The 27,750-nt window shown below is 40.5% G+C and overlaps 1 protein-coding gene across 2 annotated transcripts in view; it reads left to right on the forward strand.

The window, feature by feature from the left end:
• ARHGAP45 (Rho GTPase activating protein 45) overlaps positions 1-27,750 on the forward strand; it is a 172,071-nt gene that overhangs the window by 100,258 nt on the left and 44,063 nt on the right. For both annotated transcript variants that reach the window (XM_089670068.1, XM_089670070.1), the window contains exons 3-10: positions 22,034-22,177; positions 22,308-22,392; positions 22,504-22,576; positions 22,703-22,775; positions 22,869-23,006; positions 23,257-23,321; positions 26,753-26,863; positions 26,997-27,077. In XM_089670068.1, the coding sequence (XP_089526194.1) occupies positions 22,034-22,177; positions 22,308-22,392; positions 22,504-22,576; positions 22,703-22,775; positions 22,869-23,006; positions 23,257-23,321; positions 26,753-26,863; positions 26,997-27,077 (770 nt within the window). The remainder of the gene's footprint in view (positions 1-22,033; positions 22,178-22,307; positions 22,393-22,503; positions 22,577-22,702; positions 22,776-22,868; positions 23,007-23,256; positions 23,322-26,752; positions 26,864-26,996; positions 27,078-27,750) is intronic.

The raw sequence follows: 27,750 nt of genomic DNA on the forward strand, positions 1-27,750 counted from the left end.
CAACATAATTGAAAATCTATGGATAGACCTTAAAAGAGCAGTGCGTGACAGACAGCCCAGAAATCTCAAAGAACTGGAAGACTTTTGTAAGGAAGAATGGGCAAAGATACCTCAAACAAGAATTGAAAGACTCTTGGCTGGCTACAAAAAGCGTTTACAAGCTGTGATACTTGCCAAAGGGGGCAGTACAAGATATTAACTCTGCAGGGTGCCCAAACTTTTGCAGACGCCATTTTTTTGTTTTCTGTTATTTTGAAAGTGTAAATGATGGAAATAAAATCTAACTATTGTTGACATATTATAAGAATGTCTAATCTGTAATTTGATGCCTTTTGGAGATTTTTCCATCTTTCCTTGGCTTCTTTATGCACATTAGAACAAATTTTTAGCTGGGGTGCCCAAACTTTCGATCCCCACTGTAAATTCCCTTGAGTTAGAAATTACGCAGGAGGAAATAGAAATAGCATTGAAAGACACTAAGACAGGGAAAAGCCCAGGCCCAGATGGTTACACTGCGAGGTACTATAAAAAATACAGGGAATTATTAATACCTAAATTGAGGGATTATATGAATGCGCTGGGAGGGAACATGGAGATGAGGAGAGAATCGGTACAGGCCCATGTAGTACTTATTCAAAAGGAAGGGAAAGATGCTTCTCAGTGCTCTAGCTATAGACCAATCGCACTCCTGAACATAGACACTAAGCTACATGCAAAGGTCTTGGCAAATAGGCTGAAAGATTTAATGCCAGAATGGATTCAGGGGGATCAGGTGGGATTTGTTCCGGGGAGAGAGGGCAGAGATAATGGGTTGAGAACTTTGTTGCTTATCCAGAAAGCCAAGAAGGGGAAAACTCCGGCGGTAGTGCTGTCGATCGATGCTGAAAAGGCGTTTGACAGAGTAGATTGGAACTTTATGATGGATACATTGGAGACCTTAGGATTGGGAGTTAAAATGAGAGAGTGGATAAATGAATTGTATAGAGAACCCTCCGCGGTTATTCTGGTGAATGGAGAGAAGTCGGAACCTATAGGGATGTCAAATGGAACAAGACAGGGATGCCCACTATCCCCATTGTTATATATATTGTCATTGGAACCTTTACTAGCAACTATTAGGAATAATGGGGATATAAAAGGAATACAAATAGGAGGAACTGAACATAAAGTGGCTGCCTTTGCGGATGACCTGTTGTTCTATGTGGGAAACCCAAGGATAACACTTCCAAATCTAATGAAGAGCCTAAAGGATTATGGAGAATTATCAAATTTGAAAATTAACTCAATAAAAACTGAGATTTTAAATGTGAATCTTCCAAAGAGTGAAAAAGAAAAGTTACAAAAAGAATTCCCATTCACATGGAAAGATAGAGAGATAAAATATTTAGGGGTTAAACTTACTGCTTCATATACGAATCTGTATAAATTAAATTATATCCCACTTTTAAATGAGATTAAGGAGGAACTAAAGAAATTGGGAGGAGGTAACCCGTCGTAGATAGGACGTATAAACCTGATAAAAATGGTAATAGTGCCTAAAATCTTATATAAATTCCAGATGATCCCAATTAAACTCCCGGAGGTCTTTTTTAAGGTAATTAAGAAGATGTTAACAAGATATATATGGAAAAATAAAAAACCTAGAACATCGTATTAACTGTTGATTAGAAATAAAGAGACGGGAGGTTTGGGAGTGCCAGATTTTAAAAGGTACAATAGAGCGGTAGTCCTAGCAAGAATCTATGATTGGACACACAACCCAGAAGGAAAAAGGTGGGTCAAGATCAAAAAGGAATTAAGTGGGGTTAATTTGAGTGAAATAGTATGGGCACCAGCACAATATAGAGGATTAAAAGATACCACGAGTGTTTATACATTAAATGTTTTAAAGGTCTGGGATAAATTGCATAAGTCTATGAAATGGGGTTTTAATTCACAATTAATGCCACTGAGGAACATGGATTATTTTCCTCCAGGTAGGGAGGAGAGCACAGGAAAATGGTTTAAAAAGAAGGATATTCAATTGAGGGACATAATGAAGGGGCAGGAAGTGAGAACACTTGAGGAGTTGAAAAGGGATAAAAGGGAACTTTTCATTAAGATAGATGAGTGGAGATATTATCAATTAAAACACTTTGTTGCAAGCCTTCCGAAACCTGTGAGATTGAAGAAAGATTGGAATTTGTTTGAGAGATTATTGGAATCACGAGGAGATGGGAAAAGGGGCACGGCAAAAGTTTATAAGATTCTTACAGAGTTAGACACACACACGAGGCCAATGTATATAGATAAATGGGAAAGAGAGATGGGAATAGAGATAGATGAGGATAGACAGAGAAAAATATATAGATTAACACACGAGAATGTAAGCATGAGAGAGGTAGAGGTAAATTATAAGTGTTTGATAAGATGGCACATTACACCGAATATTGAATCTAAGATGAGGGGGGAAAATTCACCGGTGTGTTGGCGGGGGTGTGGAGGGACGGGTACGTTGTATCACATTTGGTGGGAGTGCCCAAAGATTCGAGGATTTTGGGAGACAATAACCCACTTAATTGAGACAATTTCTGGGATAAGGATAGGAATGGACCCAGAGCTCTGTTTGTTACATAGTTCAGAATTATCAGTGAACAAATATAAAGAATCAGGAATATGGTACTATCTGAATGCGGCAAAGGGTCTTATACCTAAGTTTTGGCATAGGTTAGATGTGCCCAAAGAAGAAGATTGGATAGAAAGAGTCAATCAGATATGTAGGATGGAGAAATTGTATCATACGCAGGAAGACAAGATGCTACTATATCTCATTAGGTGGGGAAAATGGGAAGATTTTATGTCGAGGAGAAACGTTTGAAACAGTAAAGAGAGACATGTGAAAATACCCCTTACTATAGGAAAAAGGGAAAGAAGGAGGGAGAAAAAGAAGAGAAAGGAAGGAAGAGGGGAAGGAGAGGGAAGAAAGAAGGAAAGGAAAGAGAAAAGAAAAAGAAATGTAGAAATGCAGAGTGGGTGGTTTTATATTTCTTGGGGTTGGGTGGTGGGGAGGAGGGTGGGGATATTAGTTTTGAGATGGGGGTTAAAGGAGTAAAGATTGAAAGAGATACATTTGAAGGTTTTGTATGTATATGAGAATAATGAAAGAAAATGTAATTTTTTTCATGGAAAATTAATAAATATTTAAATTTAAAAAAAAAATGCCAATTAGAGGTTAATGTCCCACATCTGTGGCTTTTTAAATTGCGGTTAGTGTCAGTGTATAAATAGTCAATGAATTTATTAGCTCTTACGTGGAAGCACTGACTGGGCTAGATACTGAGCCATGGGGATCAGAAAAGAACTGTCAAAAGTGCTGCATAACAAGGTAATGGAACTTTATAAAGATGGAAAAGGACATATAAAGATGTCCAAAGCCTTCAATATGCCAATCAGTACTGTTAAATCACCTTTTAAGAAGTGGAAAGTTCGGAGATCTCTTGATACCAAAGCAAGGTCAGGTAGACCATGAAAGATTGCAGCCACAACTGCCAGAAGAATTGTTCAGGATACAAAGGGAAACCCATAGGTAAGTAATGCACTCAGCCGCCATGGTTCACCACGCAAGACTCCATTGCTGAAGAAAAAGCATGTTGAAGCTCGTCTAAAGTTTGCAGCACAACATTTAGTCAAGCCTGTGAAATACTGTAAGAATATAGTCTGCTCAAATGAGACCAAAATTGAACTATTTGGATGCCATAATACGCATCATGTTTGGAGGCACATCACCCCAAAAACACCATACCAACAGGGAAGTTTGGAGGAGGGAGCATCACGGTGTGGGGCTGTTTTTCAGCATACGGGATTGGCAAATTTCATGTCATTGAAGGAAGGATGAATGGGAAAATATACCAAGACATTCTTGATAAAAACCTGCTGCCATCTACTAGGATGATGAAGGTGAAACAAAGGTAGATATTTCAGCAAGACAATGATCCCAAACACAAAGCCAAGAAAACTCTCAATTGGTTTCAGAGAAAGAAAATAAAGCTGCTAGAATGGCTCAGCCAATCACCTAAATTGAATCCAATAGAAACTCTAAGGAAAGAACAAAAGATCAGAGTTCATAGAAGAGGCCCACAGAACCATCAAGAACTGTCTTAAATTTCAATTAGCGTGTTCAATACTTTTTTCACTGTATCATTCCATTTTATTACGCATAACTTAGTTTTGAACTTAAATTTCCACCCAAAAGGGGAAATTCTGCTTTAAGGACTGGTCCCCAGCTCCCCGTTAAAGATTGGCACCTTTGGCCTAGGCGATCGGAAACGAAAGTTGTCCTCCCCCGCCCCGTAGTCTTTTGGGACATGTGACAGGTTCCAGAAGACCACGGGGCCATTCAGAAAGCACAGTGCTACTCGTGCATGAAGCCGCAAGCTGTCACAGCTGGGTGCCCACACTGAAGATGCCGGTGCCAACAACATGGGCCAGCCGGTGAAATGGGCAGCGCGGGTGGGACACGAGGGGTTCGAAGGACAGGTAGGTGAGTGGCTGTTTTTTTAAGTCAGCAGCTACAGTTTTTACAGCTGCTGACTTAAATTTGTTTTTATTTTCATGGGAACACCGCCTTAATTCTTGTGGTTTGTGTATGGATTGCATGGGTTGTTACCGACGTGGTGAAAATTTCATGTCAATCGCACCTTTACAAATATATTTACTGAGAAAAATGGTGACATGTTCATTACTTATTTTACCCGCTGTATATATGTATATCAATTAGGAGACCCCAAACAACTTTAACAATACAACATCTAACCTTGCATTTTGTGTGTGCATTGAAAGCTTTAATCACTGACGCAGTGCTCTAAAACATTGCATTTGTATACAACATGCAGTCTGTCTGCGTCAGCACTGTAGTTGCAGTCAGTACAAGGAAGGGATCTTTTATCATCAATTATAGCTGCTGGCCCTAAAGACATTTAATCAAATGAGAATAAGAAGCAGATGTCTTTCTTGTTTTCAGTCCTGGTCTAAGATTACCTTTCAGACTGCACAGAGGCTAAATGTAAACCATACAATTTTTGTACTGGCCTGACTCTGTGATAACAGAGAGAGAAAATAAGAGGACAGAAGTAAACTAAGAGGACGGAAGTCATATTATTTGTAAAGTTATTTGGTGTCTGCAGACAAAATTATCTAATTCATGTATTTTTTAAAGACCGGTTATCCTTTAGGGAAGTGACCTTTTTGGGAGATCCTGTAAAAGTAGGGTCTTGTATTGTCACTTTCACTCAGCTTCTGGTAGGTCTCACTTCTGGCCTGTGGCTTTGCACTAATACTGTGAACTCTTCTCCTAATAAGCCCCTTGGAATTTTTTACCCTCAGAAGATTGTATCCTGTATTTATACAGCTTGCCCATGTTCTTCTCCTCCTCCATTCCCAAATCAGACTGCAGCCCCCAGGGTGAGGGGGGAGGTGAAGGAGAGTGAGAAACAATGTAGAGAGGTTGAAGGAGGACATAGTGAATTAGCTTGACTTATTCAAGGAAAGGATCTGTTCACACATATTTGTGGAGTCCCAGAACAAATCTTTACAACGTAGTCAAAAAATTGAATTAACGTGGGATATTGGATAGTATATGTGTCTGCAGTTTAGATTAAGGCAGAAGGTTTGCCATTTAAGTTTGGGCAGAAGGTCTGCAGTTTACTTAAAGGCCAGGTGGCCCTGAAGTTATGTTGAAAAGTTCCTCTTACCCTGTGCTGTGATGTGCTTATGCTCCAAAATCCATTCTATACTTCAGGAATCCAGCAATGGGGACCCTAACATACTTCTACTTGAAGAAGGTAAGTGTGGGAGCTGGGATGGGGCTGTGCAATCTGTAGGTACAATAGTTTAATGCATTGTCTGTTCTTGATTTTGTGCATTGTTGGTGAGGAATGAATGTTCTGAATTGAATTCATAATGTCTTATGCTATTATCTAATATTATCATTTGAGGTTTGTTTTAATATAGCTGCATTGTTTATTGTGGATTTTTTCACAGATTGATTCCTTATGAATTATACATCCTCACCTTTCAGTCTTTCAAAGACCCCATAGTGATTGCCCAGTAAATTTTATATATCAGGAACTAATAAAAGTTAACTGTAGCAGCAAGGGTCCTGTGATCTAGGAGGGGGCTTGGTGATTAGAGCTAATTTCGGTAATCAGACAACACTGCTTTGTGACTACTATCAATATTTATTTAAGGTTTAGAAGCTATGCAGTATCTACCTAAAACTAGGTCTGACAAAGCATCTTCATAATCAACACATTACAAAATAACCAAAGTAGCAGTTTACATGAAAATCCTTCGACTGTGGCCACACACATTGTAATATGATTACAAAATCCCTTTAATGGTGGCAACATATGTATCATATTCAATCATGATTCAATCAATCATTTAATTCAACTAAACTGATCAAATTATTTAAAAATATCAAAGCAGTGAAACTCCATTTGATCAGTTTAGTGAGCTCTTGATTTATTTCAACTCTGTCAAGTCCACCCAAGGCTGAATGTTGACAATCACCTCTGATCAATCAAAGAAAATGTGTGTAAGAGAACTGATTGTAATACATATTGATTAAATGGTTGTTTTTTAACAGATCGCTTTGATTTGTAACTGATAGATGGTATTTCAGCAAAGTACAGAACAGGGGCGGACTGACAACTCATGGGGCCCCTGGGCAATAGGGGATCATGTGTCCTTGCCCACACTCAAAGCACACCCAAAAGAAGCCTATAAAAGGTAACAGGGGCATTTCATGGGGCCCCCTACTGACCCCGGGCCCTCGGGCAGTGCCCGAGTGCTGGAATGGTCAGTCCGCCCCTGGTACAGAACTTTATTGTCTGTGTTGAATCATTCAATGTTTTAATAGGTGACAAAATGCTTGTTTGGGAATACTTCTATCTAGATCAGAGGTAGGCAACCTGCGGCTCTCTAGCTGTTGTGGAACTACACTTCCCATGAGGCATTGCAAAGATTACAAAACTGACAGTTACAGCTATGACTTGCAGAGGCATGATGGAACTTGTAGTTCTGCGGCTCTCAGGTTGCCTACCCCTGATCTAGATGAATCACAAATTGCTATGTGTAAGGCGACCATTAGATTTACCAACAACTATATAATTCAAATGGATTGTTTGGCTAAGCCCTCATACTACATAGTTTTTGATAAATCTAAATGAGAATGTGCAATGGTTGTCAGATCAGATTGCAAAATGTGTGTGAAAAGCTTAAAGCCTTGTATACACAATGAGAAAATCAGGTGAAAAATACAGCTTTCTGAGCAATCGTCTGATAATCTGATCATTAGTACACGACTTTTGAGAGCCAATTACGACAGTTAATGCGAAATTATACAAAGGGAAAGAATGTTTCATATGAAACCAGAACAAACGATTTTCTTTTAACCAGTGCAGTATTTGTATGGGAAAAAATGATTGACTAAGACCACGCATGTTTGAAACAAGAGTAAATTATAATACAATACAATACATTAAATCACTTCTGAAGTTGTATTCTATCGTACGAGAATTTTCATAACTTTAGTAACCTCTTCATTTTCGATACGAGACTAGCATGCAACAATAAAACGGACGATCATTCGTCTGATATTCTCATAATATGTACAAGGCTTAAGGCTGGATGTTCTATCTAATTTATATAGAGTACAAAGAATGCAATTGATTCACACATTGCTTGTGTGAGTCTGGAAATGCATGTGTCCCAGGCTAAAACTAATGTGTGTGAGCAATGGAAATACTTGTTATCCCTCTAAGAGATTTTCCCACATCTTGGAAACTTCCTGTGACCAGTCAGAGATTATACTTTTCCCTGTAGATAAGGGAGAAGCCCATTCACTGTGTGTGCACTGAATACAATTGTAGGCCATATCATGGAGATATGTGCTGGGCCATGGTGACACATGTGTACTGGAAGATCTTCTGTTATCATTCTTTATGAGTGATTCTTTTTTATGGACACCAGTAAAATATTCCACATTTTATCACTAGAGATATGTGTTAAAGTAGTTCTAAAGGTTATTTTTTTTTAACCTACAATTAAAAAAAAATTTCATACTTACCTGTTCTCTGCAATGGTATTGCACAGAGTGGTCCCTGAACCTCCTCTTCTGGGGTCCCCTGTTGGTGCTCAATGCTCCTTTCCACTTGTGTCCACCTCAATAGCAAGCTGTTTGCCATGGGGTAGATGTGTGGGCTTGCTCCTGAGGTGAACTGTATTATTTATTTATTACAGGTACTTATATAGCGCCGTCAATTTACGCAGCGCTTTACATATATATTGTACATTCACATCAGTCCCTAATCCTCAAGGGGCATACAATCTAAGGTCCCTAACTTACATCCATACACATACTAGGACTGTATGTTTATGAACACATACAGTGCCTTGAAAAAGTATTCATATCCCTTGAAATTGTGCACATTTTGTCACAACCAAAACCGTAAATGTATTTTATTTGAATTTTATGTGATAAACCAACACAAAGTGGCACATAATTGTGAAGTGGAAGAAAAATAAGAAATGGTTTTCAAAATTTTTTACAAATAAATATCTTATAAGTGTGGCTTATATTTGTATTAAGTCCCCTTTACTCTGCTTTACTCAATACTTTGTAGAACCACCTTTCACTGCAATTACAGCTGCAAGTCTTTTTGGATAGGTCTTTGCCAGCTTTGCACATCTAGAGAGTGACATTTTTGCCTATTCTTCTTTGCAAAATAGCTCAAGCTCTGTCAGATTGGGTGGAGAGCGTCTGTGAACAGCAATTTTCAAGTCTTTCCACAGATTCTCAGATGGATTTAGGTCTGGACTTTGACTGGACCATTCTAACACATAAATATGCTGTAATCTAAACCATTCCATTGTAGCTCTGGCTGTATGTTTAGGGTCATTGTCCTGCTGGAAGGTGAACCTCTGCCCCAGTCTCAAGTCTTTTGCAGACTCTTAACAGGTTTTCTTCTAAGATTGCCCTGTATTTGGCTCCATCCATCTTCCCATCAACTCTGACCAGCTTCCCTGTCCCTGCTGAAGAAAAGCATAACAATCTGATTCTTCATTTCAGTTACCTAAGCGTACCTGTTTATGCAGGGGTGTGAACATTTTGAAAAAACTACTTGTCCATGGACTAAATCGGTGTCCCAACCTAGTTGTCCCTCATGACAATCAACTTGTCCTGATAAAAAATTTTTTTTTTTTAAACCAAAATCGTATTTAAATCTGCTTTAAGTAGTGTATGGGGCTTTTAAAAACAAAAAGGGCTTTATGGTGACTTAAACATTTAATATTCATAACATTGCGCTGTTTATCTCCTCCTCCCCTTCCTGCCTGTCTGCAGCACCGCACCCGGGGACTAGCAGGGAGGGGAGAGACCTTGCAGTGTAATGAGCACTGACTGGGTGCTCATCAAGAAAAGGGAGTGTCGGACTTCGCTGCCAGAGCCATTTTTGCTTAAGTTTAAAAAATCATTTAAGGCCTGAAGATTACACAAAACTCCAAAACATTATACATTTTCTGAAATCAGAGACCCCAGAGAATAAAATAGCGGTAGTTCCAATTTTTTATGTCACACGATATTATTACAAAGGTAAATTATCCATTTTTTTGTAAAATATAAAAGATGAGGTTGCATTGAGTAAATAGATATCCAACATGTCAAACCTTAAATTTGCGTGTGCTCATGAAATGGCGACGAACTTCAGTACCCTATATTTTCTATAGGTGACGCTTTTAAAGGCCCTTATAGGTCATCAGTTTAGCGTTACGGAGAAGGTCTGGTGCTAGAATTATTGCTATCATTCGGGCGTGCACGGCGATATGTAACGTGTATCGCAATCATTGTTTTCTTGCGTAGGCATCCCAACGTGTGCTTTTATGTTTGTATGTACATACATATGTGGGCGTGGGGGGCCTTGAACACATTTTGGGGTGGGTTATATGCTTGGGTGCAAATATAATTTTTTTTAAATAAAAAAAAATATTTTTTTTACCCAACTTTTTTTTTTTATCACATAGGAGACAAAAAGTCCCCTATGTGATGATTTTGGTGACAGGTTCTCTTTTTGGAGACATCCAGGGTCTCAAAGACCCTGCATGTCTCCCCTGTGCTCCCCTGAATGTAATGCAGTGTACATCGCACTGCATTACATTCTTTCCCAGCCTTGATGGCCGGTTATCTGTCAACGGGGACCCGGAAGTGATGTCACATCACTCCTGGGTCAGGACAGAAGGGGAGCGGATGTGTCCACTCCCCCCCCCCTCCCCTATACCCACCGGCAGCCACCTAAATGGTCCTGGGCCTGTAGATGGGCAAGCGGAGCCCGGCACATATAGCGGGCAGAGGAGAGAGGCTGGCACTGTGAGTTGTGTGGAAGCAATCGGGTGGCAGCACTTTCCACCTGACAGGTGCTTGCAGCAGAGCTTAAGGGTAAAAAAAACTACCTGCCTGGCGCCCGGAACTACATGTCCCGGGCATCAGGTGATATGAATTGAACATCCCTATTTTGGCTATTAATCTGGGAGGAGACACATTTTAAACTTGGGCAGCACAGTGGCTAAATAGTTAGCACTTCCGCCTGGCAGTACTGGGGTCGTTGGTTCGAATCCCAACCACGGCACCACCTGCCTGGAGTTTGCATGTTCTCCCTGTGCCTGCGTGGGTTTCCTCTGGGTTCTCTGGCTTCTTTCCACACTCCAAAGACACGCTGGTAGGTGAATTGGCTCCTGTCTAAATTGGCCCTAGTATGTATGAATGTAAGTTAGGGACCTTAGATTGTACACCCCTTGAGGATTAGGGACTGATGTGAATGTAAAATATATATGTAATGTGCTGCGTAAATTGATGGCGCTATATAAGTACTTGTAATAAATAAACAAAATAATAAACTCTTTAGAGTTAGAGGAAGCAATAGCAAGTACACAAGGTCTTCACACCTCTAGACTTGAACTTTCCCCACAAGAGTTTAGTGTCTCCTGGTGCCCCCAAAAGTGTGATTGAATCATATATATGACCATCTTCTATCTCTCTATTAAAACTCTTTATATGTTCTCGGTGTTTTAAAGTGATACCATGAAGTCTTTATTGTGGTTTCTGTTGTAGAGGTTTGGGAAACTGCCAAGTCTGTCTGTTTGGTATCTGCGATGTCTCAGGATGTGAAAAGCAGTGTATTCACTTATTGATAATAAAATATACTTCTTTAACAGAACAAGTATCTTAAAGAGTGTCAGCTGATAACACTGTGTGATATTGTGTAATATTGGAAGATAACTGAACTACCACTAATTGCCCCCCCCCTTCACAAATCAGTGTTAGCATATACTAATATCTACAGTATTATTCTGTTTCCTCTTATACCAAATTGTATTGTAACTGTAATGTCTACCTTTATTTTGTAAAGCACTGTGCAAACTGTTGGCACTATATAAATCCTATATAATACTTATTATTATTATTCACACAGATTAAGGGAGGCAAACAGGGATAGGTATCCCTAAGGTGCCTGTGGGCATGTACCTTTGGCAAGTGGGGTAAGGGGGCCATACCCAGGTGTATTATCAACATTTGTTTTTATTTTTTTCCTTTCTTTTTTTTTTTACACTATAAAAATATGCACATCTCACACCTGATGGGCTGCTTCCGCTTTATACACTGACCACAGGTGGTTGCTTGCTTGGCACTGCCCCCTTTATAGGACCCCTAGGGGAATGTAATTTTTGTTGTACAAAAAATGTTATTGGGTTTACAAGTTTTACAATAGAAAAAGGCATAAACTGCAAGCAAAAGTACAGGGAAATGGCACAAATAATGGGACACAAAGGCACACTGAATCAGTGGTTGCAAAGGCACACTGGCCCATATTAGCGAAGGTTAGAGGTAAAGTACAGTATCTAACAGTATGCATAAGAATCAGAGAAGATCAGTATGATACATCAGGTGATGAGGGTTACTCACCGCTGACAATAGCAAAAACACCATATGCAAAGAATCCAGAAAAAAGGAAAATAAAAGGGGGGGGGGAGAAACAGAAGACCTAAGAATAAGAAAAGTTACAGGGGGAGACTTGCCTGGGAAGAAGAGGGAATGTATTTTTTCAATGAATACAGAGTGTTCTCTGATTGTACATGGTGAATATAGTGGCATCACTACCCTCCTCTCCACCTTGTCCAATCAGCAAATGCATTGGGTTAATTGAAAAAAAAAGAAAAATAACCATGGCATTCTATGAGAGGTGGCATTGCTGAGAGCGTCTCCCTGTGGTCAGTGAGCAAGTCGAAGTCGCTCACATAGAACCCTAGCAGGACAGAGAAGATTGTAGCTATGAATGTAGTAGCACAGATTACTACAGTAATTGCGACCTTTCCCAGCAGGCAGTTAAATATAAGATATGCATATTTACATTGTGCCAAGATGGACCAATGTAAGCATGCCATAAATATCATTCCAGGAGTTCAGCTTTTAATTTTCATGCAACCATCTACTCTTCTTCTGCATGTTTCTAGCTGATAGACCATACAGTCTGATAGCAGTCAAACATATAAAGCAGACAGCATTTAATTAAGACTTTGTAATTTACATTCCTATTAAAATAGGTAGTATTCTTTTTGGAAAAAGCGGCAGCGTCTTTATGAAAAGGCCTCAATGGTCACAAATGCCTGAGGCAGCAGAATCTATAAATGCAGCCCTGAAGGCTGTACAAATGTATTAAAAATCAATCCATTAAAAAAAAACTTTCCTGTACCTCAAAGGCAAATAGATTTGTACACCCATCCTGTGGGACAATAGTTTGTTGGCTGGAAAATCCCAGCAGCCAATAAATATCTGTATTTCAGTAATGTCTGTAGATGTTTTTTTTTCATCCGTTTGTACACTTACAAAGGAAGTACTATTGCTATAGATAGTGTATATCCTTCTACAAGATAAAATGTTATGCACACAATGTTATCAGACATACTAATTGCCTTTCTGTGCTCCCAGGGAAACCTTGTGTGTTTTTAGAATATTTATTTTTATATATCTATATTATTATTATTTTTTTTTTTTTTGCCTGGGCACCCTGGTTGAGAAAGGCTGCCCTAAATAGCCCAGTGTTTTAAGGAAAAGCATTTTCTAATTTCTAACCTACACTCCAAGTTGTACTTTTTTCTACTTAATGCGGCGTTCCACCTGGAAAAAAAAATATTTTAAAATACAGTCAATTACCTGTCCCTTGGTCCAGCGGTGTCCTCACAACCGCTGGTTTCACTGGCCGTCTTCTGTCCCTGGCACATTCAGTGTGGGCACCCATCTGTCACAGTTTGCAGCTTCACAGCCGGGTGCCCACTGTGCATGCGTGAGAAGCGCTGCCCTTTCTGAATGGCCCCATAGTCTTCTGGGACCTGTCACATGTCCCAGAAGATTACGGAGAGGGAGGGTAGGAGGACAACTTCCGCTTTTGATTGCCTAGGCGATCGCAGCGGAAGTGAGAGCGGGTACCTGTTAAAATAATTTACCCACTCCCCAAAATTGCCAATCCTTAATGGGGAGCAGGGGACAAAGGAACTTCCCCTTCTGGGTGGAGCTCCACTTTAAGAAACCTGGCCCATAGTAATATATTATTAGATAAAGCTGAGTATATAGGCCCAAAAAGCCTGTACCTTCCATCTCTGTGAGTAAAAAAAACAAAAAACAAACCACATGCAGTGTATGGGCCCATGATAAATATGTGCATAAAAATATGTAGCGCATACCCCAGCCTGGTCCTGCTGATTAACCCAGGTTCTGATACCACTTTGGTGCAGAGCAGCCAGGTACATGGTATTTTCAGCCAAGTACACAGTATTCCCCTCAGTCTTTTACACAGTGAGTAGGCAGATAGTGTCTTTTTTGCGGTTTTTATTCTTTGTAGAGCTGCGATATGGATTAAGCTGAGTCTTGGGATACCAAGAAGACAAATTTAGTTGAGGACACTATCTTACAAACTTATAACTTCTGCAGAAAAGGCTTTCAATGTAGAAAATGTGAAGAATTCAGTGCAGGGGGGTCCCACATTGGAAACAACCCTGGCCAGCAGATCTGGAACAGTCTCTCTAATAAAAGAGTACTATAGCAACAGTCTCTCCCTGGGATTTCTCTCAGGCCTCTACTCACTGTGCCACTGCATACATGGATTCCTCCTTACAGTATCAGCCAACACTGTACCATGAGCCTCCTGGCCAAATCCTTCCTGCAGCTTGTAAATGGTCCTTCAGCTCTTCCCTGAGCCAGAACCACTCAAAATCTTCCTGCAGCTTCTCAAAGGCCTTGGAAGGTTTAACAGCACCTCCAGGCTGCGTCACTCTCCAGCAGGCAAAGGACCCTGCTGTTCCAGGCTCCAGAAGTTATATACACCTCTCAGTCCCCTGTTGGTCACTCTCCCGACCAGGGATTGGCTGAGACTATATACATGATCATCTCAGACTCTTCCTTCTCCATCTGCTATGTTCCAGTATATTCTGGAAAGACAGGGGGAGACAGGCAAGCCTTCAGCTACAAAACCCAGAACAGCCCAAATCAACCGAACCCAGTACCACAGAGTACAACAGAGCCCAAAATAACTACATTCACCTAAACCCTACCTTCCTAATAGCACCTAAGTAGAAGGGTGCTACAAATAAATAAAACGTGCCAAGTGTAGTAAACAAGGTTTTTTTGTTTTTTTAGCCCGCAGTTCACAAAAACAAAATGCCAAAAATGAACCAAAAAAACTAAACAGTGCACTCAAGGTGTATCAAAAGCCCCTCCCCTCCAAAGATGAAGGAGCCCTCTCTGACCCTCTGGGATACAAGACTCCTGACAGCGGCAGGGCACACTTAGGTCCACCTAGCCAAAAGGCCCTGAGGAGCCTGCTCTTCATGCTCAGCCAAATCCGCCCAACAAGTACTATGTGAGGGGCTCTCCCCAAGGCAAGGGAGACCCCCAAGGCAAGGGAGGAAGAAAACTAAGGGCCACCCATTATTGCCTTAGATTTTAGGGTACGCCTGAGGGCCCACCCCCTACAATCATAGTAAAAATAACACACATATAAGTGCATAATGATGTGACTGCAGTACACAAGGTTATTTTACATGATGGCGAGAAAAAGCATCCCAGTTTTTATACGACTGCTTCTAGTTGTGAGGAAACCTTAATGGCTGTCTGAGCTTCTTAAAGGGCCAATAGTAAATGTTGTTCGTTTTAGCTTTTGGGGTGTTCTAAAAGATTCCTTCCAGAGTATTGAATAAATTCTAGAAGGTGATTCAAAAAAGTACTTTTTTTCCCATTGCAATCGATAGAAGGGAATAAAGCATTCATTATTCACTTGAGTTCCGGAAGGTTTTACCCCCTATTTTAACTGGTTATTGCATGGTCATGCAACACTGTATCCAAATTAAATTTATATAATGTTTTTAAGCAAATAGAGCTTTCTTATGGTGGTATTTGATCACCGCTGGGTTTTTTTTATTATTAAATGAAAAAAAGACCAAAAATTAAGAAAAAAACCACAATATTTTTTACTTTCTGCTATAAAACATATCCAATAAAAACATTTTAAAAATCTAATTTCTTTATAAATTTAGGTCAAAATATATTCTGCCAAATGTCTTTGGTAAAAAAAAAAATCCCAATAAGTGTATATTGATTGGTTTATGTTAAATGTTATAGCGTCTACAAACTATGGTATATATATATATACTGAAATTTTTATTTATTTATTTAACTTGGAATGGTGGTGATCAGTGACTTAAAGTGGGACTGTCATAGCGCGGTGGCAATCTGACACTGGCGCTGGCTGAGAGGTACACTAACTGACTAACTGGCACTGACATTAACAATGACTAATACAGTGAACAGTGATAAAACTATACACTGCCACTGTACTAATGACACTGGCTGGGAAGGGGTTAACATCTAGGGGTGATCAAAGGGATAACTGTGTGCCTAACATGTGTTAATGTGTGTAATGTCTGCTGCTTTTAACTAAATATTTGTTTGTTCCTTTTCCCTCAAATCACACAAACAGGTCACTTCCTCTGTAGAGAGCCCATATTGTTTTGTCAACATAGGGCTTTGGGCTGTGATTGGACACAGGCGATCAGCAGGTCTCAGTCATGAATCATTGGCTGAAACCTGCTGAAAATGTCCTGCTGTGTCCAATCACAGCAGGAGTCGGACGGGTGGGGGGTTTTGGGCTGGAGGACTTTTGATTGGTCAGGAACATCACAAGGATGGTTCTGACCAATCAGATGCCATCTAGCCCAACTGTCATCGCCAGCGATTAGGTAGGCCAATGAGGAGGGAGTTGCAATAATCAAGGCGAGAGATAACCAGGGAGTGAATAAGTTGCTTAGTAGTTTCCAAGGTTAAGAACGGGCATATCTTGGATATGTTGCGGAGGTAAAGTCTACAAGATTTGGACAGTGATTGGATTTGGGGCTGAAAGGACAGATGGGAGTCTAGGATTGTCATAGGGAAGTGACATATCAGCATGGATGTCACTCCACTTCCTCAAACTCAATCTTTCTAAAACTGAGCTCATACCTTTCTCTCCAGCCCGTGCCCCCTCCCCTGAGACTTCTCCATCAAGATCAATAATACAACCATCAGTCCCTCCCCTCATGCCAGGGTACTAGGTGTAAACCTAGACTCCCATCTGTCCTTTCAGCCCCAAATCCAATCACTGTCCAAATCTTGTAGACTTCACCTTCGCAACATCTCCAAGATACTCCTGTTCCTAACCTTGGAAACCACTAAGCAACTTATTCACTACCTGGTTATCTCTCACCTTGACTATTGTAACTCCCTCCTCATTGGGCTACCTCATTGCAGGCTATCCCCTCTTCAGTCTATCATGAATGCTGCTGCCAGACTCATCCACCTGACCAGCTGTTCCATATCTGCCATCCCTCTCTGCCAATCCCTCCACTGGCTTCCCATTGCCCAACGGATAAAATTCAAAACATTAACAATAACATATAAAGCCATTTTTATCTCTGCCCCAAATTACATCACCAATCTTGTCTCCAAACCGTCCTCTCTGCTCCTCCCATGACCTCCTGCTCTTTAGCTACCTTATCTCCTCCTCCCATGCTCATCTCCAGGACTTCTCCAGAACCTCCCACATCTCTGGAACTCTCTACCCCAATCTATCCGACTATCGCCTACTCTGACTACTTTTAGGCGATCTCTGAAAACCTATCTCTTCAGGGAAGCCTATCCTGCCCTCAGCTGATAACAGAATCTTCTATTCCTCCTACCAGTCCATCCCCCACAGTTACTACCTTTTGTACCACTAGCAACTCCCTCTTAGATTGTAAGCTCCAAGGAGCAGGGCCCTTCTAACCCTCTTGATATTGAACTGTATTGTTGCTGTATTGTCGCCCTTTTTATTGTAAAGTGCTGAGCAAACTGTTGGCACTATATAAATTCTGTATAATAATAACAATAATTAGAAATTCTATCCATCCAGCTTTAGTGCAAGGACTGAGACCCCTTAACACCTAGGGCAGAAATGCTGTAGCGCACCCTTCTTAATTTTGTCCAGTTTAGGCCAAAGCATCAGTGGTTCTTGCACATTTAAGCTGTCTATAGATCACTTAACAGAAAGCAGAAATGTTCTTTATTTTAAGCATTGCTTGAGATATTTGGGCTGATGTTCTACTGCAAAAGACAAGTAGGTGGGACACTCATTATCACACAAGGTCCCTCACTTTGTTTAGAGTAGTGAAGGGACATTTTGTGAACTACTGTCATCTTTGGGGCAAAGATTGCAGCAAATTCCGATGTTTCTTTGAGTCATCGAAGTAAAGGAAAGATCTACTTGGTCTACATTCACTGGGGCAGCTCTACACATCTGTTGCTACCCTAAACCAATCATACATGAGTTGAAAACCAAACTTTCTGACGATCAAAAAATGGAAATAGCTCATATGACTGTGACATCATTTGTTTAATTTCTCTAAAAATAAAAACCCAGCATGTTGGATCAGGCACTTTTGATTGCAGTTAGCACACTAATAATGAGAAAAATCAACGATATGATGATCAACGCAAATTTTGTTTTGTTTTCGACTCATCTATGGCTGGCTTTACACTCAGCTAGCTACAGCTGCAAGAAAAAGTATGTGAACCCCTTGGGATTACGTGGAGTTTTGCATGAATTGGGCATAAAATGTGCTCTGAATGTCATCTAAGTCACAACAATAGAAGAACACAGTCTGCTGAACATAATACTACACAAACATTAGATGTTGCCATGGTTTAATTGCACATAACATGTAAACATTCACAATGCAGGGAGGAAAAAGTATGTGAACCTTTGGCCTTAATAACTGGTTGACCCTCCTTTGGCAGCAATAACCTCAACCAAACGTTTCCTGTAGTTGCAGATCAGACCTGCACAACGATCTGGAGTAATTTTGGACCACTCCTCTTCACAAACTGTTTCAGTGTAGCAATATTCTTGGGATGTCTGGTGTCGCTCTCTTATTTCAATCGGGTTGAGGTCAGGACTCTGACTGGGCCACTCCAGAAGGCGTATTCTGTGCTGTTGCAGCCATTGTTTTGTTGAATTACTTGTATGCTTTGGGTCATTGTCCTGTTGCATCACCCATCCTCTGCGGAGCTTCAGTTGGCGGACAGATGGTCGTACGTTTTCCTGCAAAATGTCTTGATAAACTCTGGAATTCATTTTCCCATCAATGACAACAATCCGTCCAGGCCCTGAGGCAGCAAAGTAGCCCCAAACCATGATGCTCCCTCCACCATGTTTTACAGTGGGGATGAGGTTTTGATGTTGGTGTGCTGTGCCTTTTTTTCTCCACATTTGGTGTTGTGTGTTCTTCCCAAACAACTCAATCTTGGTTTCATCTGTCCACAGTATATTTTGCCAGTAGTGCTGTGGAACATCCAGGTGCTCTTTTGCAAACTTCAAACGTGCTGCAATATTCTTTTTGGACAGCAATGGCTTCCTCCGTGGTGTCCTCCCATGTACTCCATTCTTGTTTAATGTTTTCCTTATTGTAGATGTGTCAACAAAAATGTTAGCATGTGCCAGAGATTTCTGTAGGTCTTTAGCTGACACTCTGAGATTCTTCTTTACCTCATGCAGCATTCTGCGCTGTGCTCTTGCAGTCATTTTTACAGCACGACCGCGCCTAGGGAGAGTAGCAACAGTGCTAAACTTTCTCCATTTGTAGACAATCTGTTTTACCGTGGACACATGAACATCAAGGCTTTTGGAGATACTTTTGTAACCCTTTCCAGCTTCATGCAAGTCAACAGTTCTTGATCGTAGGTCTTCTGAGAGCTCTTTTCTGCGAGGCATGGTTCACATCAGACAGTGCTTCTTGAAACCAGTAAACCCAAAACAGGTGTGTGTTTTTTAAGGGCAGGACAGCTGTCAGCAACACATCCAATATCATCACACTGATTGGAGTCAAGGTTGGCTCACTCCTGGCTCCAATTAGCTCTGGGAGAAGTCATTAAGCTAGGGCCTCACATACTTTTTCCTCCCTGCACTGTGAATGTTTACATGTTATGTGCAATTATACCATGGCAACATCTAATGTTTGTGTAGTATTATGTTCAGCAGACTGTGTTCTATTGTTGTGACTTAGATGACGTTCAGAGCACATTTTATGCCCAATTCATGCAAAACTCCACATTATCCCAAGGGGTTCACATACTTTTTCTTGCAACTGTAATTCAGTGGCCAACTAAGGCGCCAAATATATTCTGAAGCTCTTTGTTCAATATAGCATTTCAACAGCTATTGCTGTAACTTAGAATACATTTCTTTACATTCAAGAGATCCAAACATTTCTGAACATATCAGTTTTCCATAATTGTTTTTGTCTCGATGCACACAGTGAAAAAAAAATGTGACTGCTGTCTTCTGTAGACGTCCATGCCTTTTTATGTTGCTGAGCTCACCAGTGCGTTCTTCTTTCCTCAGAATGTACCAAACTGTTGATTTGGCCACTCCTAGTGTTGCTGCTATCTCTGATGGATTTGTTTAGTTTTTGAAGCCTTACAATGGCCTGTCTCACTTGCATTGACAGCTCCTTTGAACACATGATGTAGGTTCACAGCAATAAATTCCAAATGCAAATACCACACATAGAATCAACTCCAGACCTTTTACCTGCTTAATTGATGAAGAAATAACGAAGGAGTAGCCCACACCTGGCCATGAAACTGCTTTTGATTCAATTGTCCAATTACTTTTGGTCCCATGAAAAAAGGGGTGATGGCTAATCTTAAGAGCTGTAATTCCTAACCCATTCCTCCAATTCGGATGTAAATACCCACAAATTAAACCTGAGAGTGTGCACTTTCAGCCCATATCCATTATATAACTATAGCTTGAATATGTTTCGGTAAATACCTGAAAAAAACTAAAATTGTGCCTGTGTCCAAATATATATGGACCTAACTGTATATCTTTGAGCGCCCTGCACCTTGTGCTGAAAATGCATCAGGGGGTCTCTACACATTGCAGAAACCAATATGAGTGTGCCTGTTTATGGACTGATTCATTCCAAAAATCATTTGTTGGTCAGATCCTGACTTCCATTTACTACTGTAGCTCATAGATGTAAAATGTAAGCATTTGAAATGATACAGCATGATATGAATAAATCTGCAAGCCACACTTTTACACACAAAACAACAAGGAATACAAGTGTGATATCTTTGTATGTATTTAGCCTGAAGGAGTAAAGCCGGCCATAGATGGATTGAATCTTGGCCGGTTAAGCAGGGACTGGCTGAGTTTCTATCCATCTATGGGCAAGCTGGTTGTACTGAAGTCGATCCATCGATCGACTTCAGTACAACCAGTTTGTTGGATTATTTCCATGCAGTCAGCACCCGACGACACCTAGTCCTGCCAAGTGCTTTGTGGATTTAACAGAAATGTTAATGCAGCCTGTCTGTTATTGAAACCCTCCCACTGCGAGCAGCATTGTTTGGGAGCAGGAGCATGCCAGACACTAATAAAGGAGGAACTGAACTAGTCAGAGAAAGTAAAAGAAACATTTTGGGGCTTGTACATCTTATAGTAATTGGATTTGGTAATCATTTTGAATTGCCATATAGGAGCCTATAGTTATACTTTAATAACTTAAAGCAGTATTAAATTCAAAAACAAAAATGTATTAAATTGCAGCTCACCAATTCTTCGATGTGGTGGCTGCATTAGTTTTCTTTTTAGGCTTTTTCCCCCTATTTTCACCTGTCGGTCCTGCCAGTTTGTTATTTTTCAACTTCCTTTAACTGACCAAGCTGTCTAGCAAAAGTAGCAGTTATAGGGTTGAGACAAAATATTTTAACACTGACAAGGGTGCTTACAATGGTGAGCTTCAATTCATTTTTGTAAAACCATGATCCCAAAGGGAAAAAACAGTTTGCTGTAATTGTCTATAAAGTGTTAGCTGGAGTTCAGCTTCAATTTGTTATTCATGTCCATCTAAATCTGTTAATCTAACACTACCCTCTCCCCAAAATAACAATTCTGCTGCCCGAAGGTGTTTCTATTATAGAGGAAGTCTTATAAATAAGTAAGTGCACGCCTTGGAAATGGCAAGCAATCAAATAAAGGTAAAATAAACATAAAGTTAATCCTAGTTTTCATTCCTAAGTAAAGTCATACTATTCTCTGCTAATTATGTAACCTCACCAGATAGTCTTGTGACTAATCCCTATAGTTCATATTTCTATACCTTTTCATTGTAGCCTCTGGTTTACCTAAAGGGTCAAGCTATCACCAGACAATGTAAAAAGAAAAAACAATAAACGTTACAATAAATAATAAATGTCTTGGTGGTGGCCATTACCTGTAGCCCTTGACATTCATTTAGGGATCAAGATCAACAAATCTCAATAATTCCTACTATTCAAATTTAGTGATTTTCTGTAAAGTAATGGATGTTTTTGTAAAAGCAGCATTTATTCTGTTTATGAGTACATATTATCCTTTTTGTGTACCTACAGAGGTAAAAGAGACCCGGCGTCCATTGGCTCATGAGTGCCTTGGGGAAGCACTAAGACTCCTTCGCCAAGTAATCAACAAATATCCTCTGCTCAACACTGTAGAGACTCTGACTGCAGCTGGGACCCTCATCTCCAAAGTTAAAGGTCAGAATTGTTCTATATAATTTCAAGACTCCATTAAATATTTAGTGATATAACTGTTTTGGTACGTTTTTAATTATCTTATATATGTTATCATGTCTCATTTGTTACTTCTTTGCATTATATAACACAGGTTTCCACTATGAAGCAAGCATTGAAAATGAGAAGCGTGACTTCGAGAAGGCATTGGAGAGCATGGCTGTGTGTTTTAGCAGCACGTGAGTTGTAGGGTTGTTGCAAGGGGTACAGGGAATAAATATTCTTGGAAATTCAGTAGTGAAGATTGATAACTATTGGCACTGTTTGTGCTTCTCTTATGCCTTTTCCAGAATCTCAGAATTCCTTATGGGAGAAGTGGACAGTAGCACCTTATTATCTTTACCACCCGGGGATCAGAGCCAGGTAAGACATGGTTGTAGTTCTGTCATATCATATTTAGTATTATCTATGCAATTTTCCTTGAATTATTTTCTAGCTTTTATAATTCTAGGCCAGTATTTGATTTTTGATTTTTTTACCTCAAAACAGTCCATGGAGAGCTTATATGGTAGTCTTTCTGGAGCCGAGAGTACACTGGCCAGTGCAGAATATGTGGATGCAGGTGAACAAAGCTATAACACACATGAATACAGTGAAGCTGAAAGTTCCATTGAGAACATCTGTGCAATGATATATTGATGTTGTATGATCACAGGAAACCCTTTGGGTGACGATGTGGACATTATTCTACAGAAAAGTGAAGGAGGTGTACGAGCAGCTTTTTTTTATGCAAAAAAACTTGCAAAATACATGAAAGATCTGACCAGTTATATCGAGAAGAGGACATTGCTGGGTAGGTTGGAGGGAAGGGAATGCTTTTATAATAAATAGTATTTTTCTTTATGTCTTATTCTAGAAATAGACCACCTTCATACATTTTACATTTATATCAAATGAAACAGTGTTAATGTCTGCAAATCACATTATATTAGTTTGTACACTCTTGCCTACATCTCCTCATTTCCTTTATTTTCACACAGTGTTTGTGTGTTACATGGTGTGTCATTACAAGACTGACTTTATTGTGTTCCCATTTCCTACAGAGATGGAATATGCTAAGGGACTTCAGAAACTGGTCAACACCACCAAAGGTGTCATAACACAAGAGGTATGAGGATAATGGTGATAAGAAATACTGAAATAATTAGGTTTATGGGCGCATCACTACATACACAAAATACGTAGCAGACATGTCAAATTGTTTCCCCAGCAAGGGACAAAATCATTTTTTTGGTGGCTGAATATTCACCTATGATGTATTTCAACAGTGTATGATGTGTCCAAATAAGCTGGATGCTGAACAATGTACACTATATTGCCAAAAGTATTGGGATGCCTGCCACTACATGCACATAAACGATAATGGCATCCCAGTCTTAGTCCGTAGGGTTCAATATTGAGTTGGCCCACCCTTTGCAGCTATAACAGCTTAAACCCTTCTGGGAAGGCTGTCCACAAGGTTTAGGAGTGTGTCTGTGGGAATGTTTGACCATTCTTTCAGAAGCGCATTGGTTAGATCAGGCACTGATGTTGGACGTGAAGGCCTGGCTCACAGATCACGTAGAAATTACCTTGCCAACATCCATGGTCAGCAGAGGGTTCACAGCACCATGTAGAACAGCTACCACCATGGATATCCGTAGCTCATACTGAGAATGCCTGTTGCAGTTTTGGGGTTTCATCAAATGGCATCCTGTTTAGGAGTGTGTCTGTGGGAATGTTTGACTATTCTTTCAGAAATGCATTGGTTAGATCAGGCACTGATGTTGGACGAGAAGGCCTGGCTCACAGTCTCTTCTCTAATTCATCCCAAAGGTGTCCTATTGGGTTGTGGCCAGGCCAGTCAAGTTCCTCCACCCCAAACTCACTCATCCATTTCTTTATGGACCTTGCTTTGTGCACTGGTGCGCAGTCATCTTGGAACAGGAAGGGGCCATCCCAAAACTGTTCCCTCAAAGTTGGGAGCATGAAATTGTCCAAAATATCTTGGTATGCTGACGCCTTAAGAGTTCCCTTCACTAGAACTAAGGGCCAAGCCTAGCCCCTGAAAAACAACTGCACACCATAATCCCCCCTCCACCAAAACTTTATACTTGGCACAATGCAATAAGGCAAGTACCTTTCTCCTGGCAACTGCCAAACCCAGACATATCCATCAGCTTCCCAGACAGAGAAGCATGATTTATTACTAGAGAGAACATGTTTCCACTTCTCTAGAGTACAGTGGCGGTGTGCTTTACACCACTGCATCCAACGCTTTGCATTGTACTTGGTGGTGTAAGGCTTGAATGCAGCTGCACGACCATGGAAATCCATTCCATTAAGCTATCTACACACTGTTGTTGTGCTAATTTAAAGGCCACACGAAGTTCGGAGGTCTTTAGCTATTGACTCTGTTGTCAGTTGGCAACTTCTGCACACTCTGCACTTCAGCATGAACTGACTGTCAAGGTCCTACCTTTCTTCAGAGCTTGTGCATCTCCATGAGCTGGCATCCATCTTGGTTTTCTGCAAAGCATGGTGGGAACCTTTATGCCTTCAGGCTTCTGCGGCTCCTCCTCAGAAGGGTGTGGTTGAGCACATTTAAACCTGCTGTCTGCAAGTGTGCTCTGCACTTGTATGTTTCTTGTATATTTCTTGTATGTGTCCTGTATGTTGCCCTGTTGCAAGCTCTTGTGTTGTTTCCTTTGCTCTCCTGGTAACCGGCTCGGCTTGGACAAGACTACTCTCTGCGTTAACCCTTTACCTGACCTCCCGTTGCTGAACCCGGCCCGTGACCTGAGTATTCTTTGCCTACCGTCTAGTACTGTCTGCTCCGTTGTTATTGACCCGGCTTGTCTGACTACTCTACTCGTGTTCCCATCTAGCTCCCACCAGCTGTACGCCATTGGCGGCAGTCGTTATCGCAGCTGGGGTCACTCGGGGGCCGCGACCTGGTCTCAGGCTGCGTCAAGTCCATCCCCACCATCAGGGGCCCTGGTGAAGGGTAGCCTGGGGCTTAGACTCCGCGCCCTGAGGGACTCTGGTCTGTGGGTAGTGGCTGTCGTCAGTCGCAGCGTGACCGTACCATAGGCCTGCCTGCCCATTCCAGCGTTCCTGCCCTGACACTGACCCCGCTCTGTAATTTTACATGGCCTACCACTTTGAGGTTGAGTTGTTGTTGTTCCCAGTTGCTTCCACTTTGCTATAATACCACTAAAAGTTGACCGTGGAATATTTCGTAGCAAGGAAGTTTCACGGGTGGACTTATTGCACAGGTGGCAAACTATCAAGGTTCCACGCTTGAATTTACTGAGCTCCTGAGAGCGACCCATTCTTTCACAAATGTTTGTAGAAGCAGTCTGCATGCCTAGGTGCCTGATTTGATACACTTGTGGCCATGGAAGTGATTGGAACACCTGAATGTACTGATTTGGAGGGGTGTCCCAATACTTTTGGCAATATAGTGTACTTTGGAGAGCTGTCTATGCTTGTTGGGAATTTTGCAAAGACACATAAGACATTATTCGCATAGATACAAAATGAAAGCACAGAGCGCACTGGCCTTGTGAAGTATATAATGTTAATAAAAAGTAACAATACTCGCAAGCATATGAAATCAGATCAGATAAAAATTACCTTGCCAACACCCATGGTCAGGAGAGGGTTCACAACACCATGTAGAACAGCTACCACCATGGATATCTGTAGCTCATGCTGAGAATGGCTGATGCAGTTTTGGGGTTTCATCAAATGGCATCCTGTTTCATCAAATGGCATTCATATAGGTACTTTTCCTTTAGGATATTGGGTACACCCATTCTTATTGCCAGTAAATATTGATAAGGACTAGTATAGTAGGGCTGAACAGTGGATCCGGTGTGAGTGAAATTTTGTGTGAAACTTCATTCATATCTTCACAGGCACCTGTTGTAGTTAATGTTCATGCACTGTATGATATAACATGTGAACACATACTGTATATTTGACACATCTAGATATAAAAGACAGATCTCTGAAATCTCTCAATTGAAAAATCTAAAGAGTTGGCAGAAATTTGTCCTGCCACATACCTTACATTTTTTTTTGGTCATAGATCAGTTTTTTGTTATAAAGGAGTATTTTATTAATCACTGCTTTCTATTGTTCTAAGGTAAAAACCTCAGCTTGAATCCACACCTTATCCACCTGGTCTTGGCAATAAATCATACCCTATGCAAGGATGTGTACAGATTTAATTCTAAACACTCAGAACCAACAGGCATAGCCAAGGGTCTAGTTGTATCGGGGGAACCACGTGACATAATGTGGTTATCCAGAGCAGATGGAAAAAGGAGCCAGGGACCCATTGACACTAAATGGGGTCTCATTTTAGTCAGTAAAGATAACAAAAATGTTATGGAAAATAAGCCTATGATACTTTGCTTAATGACCTATAGGCCATTAGGTCCATAATGTTTAGAATTCTTATTGCAAAGTCAACATGTTAATTCTTACTGTGATATCTATTTAGTTTATCTTGCTCTCTCATTTAAATCCTTTAATTTATTTCATTCTTAGCCATGTATGCCTTTCCAGTCCATCTATTCGGTAGCTTTGGAGCAAGACCAAGACCATGCACATGGAGTCCTCCACACATCTTTAACACTTCAACAGCAAACATATCTGCAGGTATGAGATCAAACTATTAACTGCATTATTTTATAAATGTGTGTTAATGTAAGGCTCATTAATAAATAACAGCACCACTGCATGACAATATTACTTTTCTATTTGTAATGAATATGTTTCATTCTTTCTGAAGCCAGTGAATATGAGACGTTTAGAACATGAGAAACGCCGAAAAGAGTTGAAGGAGCAATGGCAGCGAGCGGAGCGTAAACTGGTAAGATTTAAAACTGCACGTTTTTTCTCTAATTAACCCCAAAGCTATGTTAATTTTCATTACATTATTCATCTCCAGCTAATGCACATGTGCTCTACCACTGCAGGGTCTGTATTGCCCCCAGCACCTGCATCAACCATCTCATGTCTCATTTATGTGTTCCTCCTAAACTATAAGCTTATAAATAGTCAGATATCATATTGCTAGTGTTTAGAAAGCCATAGACCCCTATGGTATACACAATCGTATTCTTGGAACAGAGAAATCCATGGACATTTCTAAAAGTGTAAGGGTTCATACACACTGAGCTTAAAAAAAGCTGCTTCTGCAGGATCTTTGCGTTTTGCCTGTAGAAGCAGCTTAATGTTATCCTATGTGTCCATGTACTTTAGGACATTTAGAGGCAAATTTTTAGGTCAGCGCTTAGAGGCAGAAAAAAACCCTTCTGGATTGTGTTTTTGAGATTTTTATCTTGCCAGCAAAAAAAAAAAACACTAAATACTCCTAAACACGTGTACAAAAATGCTTTATATGAGCATTTTTTTCTGCCAAGGGAACTGGAATTTCTAAGCCCAGTGTGCATGAACCCTAAATGGATAGTGGTTCCTACAAACAATAATAGCACAAGCAGGCATGTTTACTTCACGTGGCTGTTTATGTTTGTATTTAGAGA

This window comes from Staurois parvus, unplaced genomic scaffold (genome assembly GCF_062004578.1).
Source record: "Staurois parvus isolate SC_StPar_1 unplaced genomic scaffold, SC_StPar_1.0 ptg000086l, whole genome shotgun sequence".
Taxonomy (NCBI): domain Eukaryota; kingdom Metazoa; phylum Chordata; class Amphibia; order Anura; family Ranidae; genus Staurois; species Staurois parvus.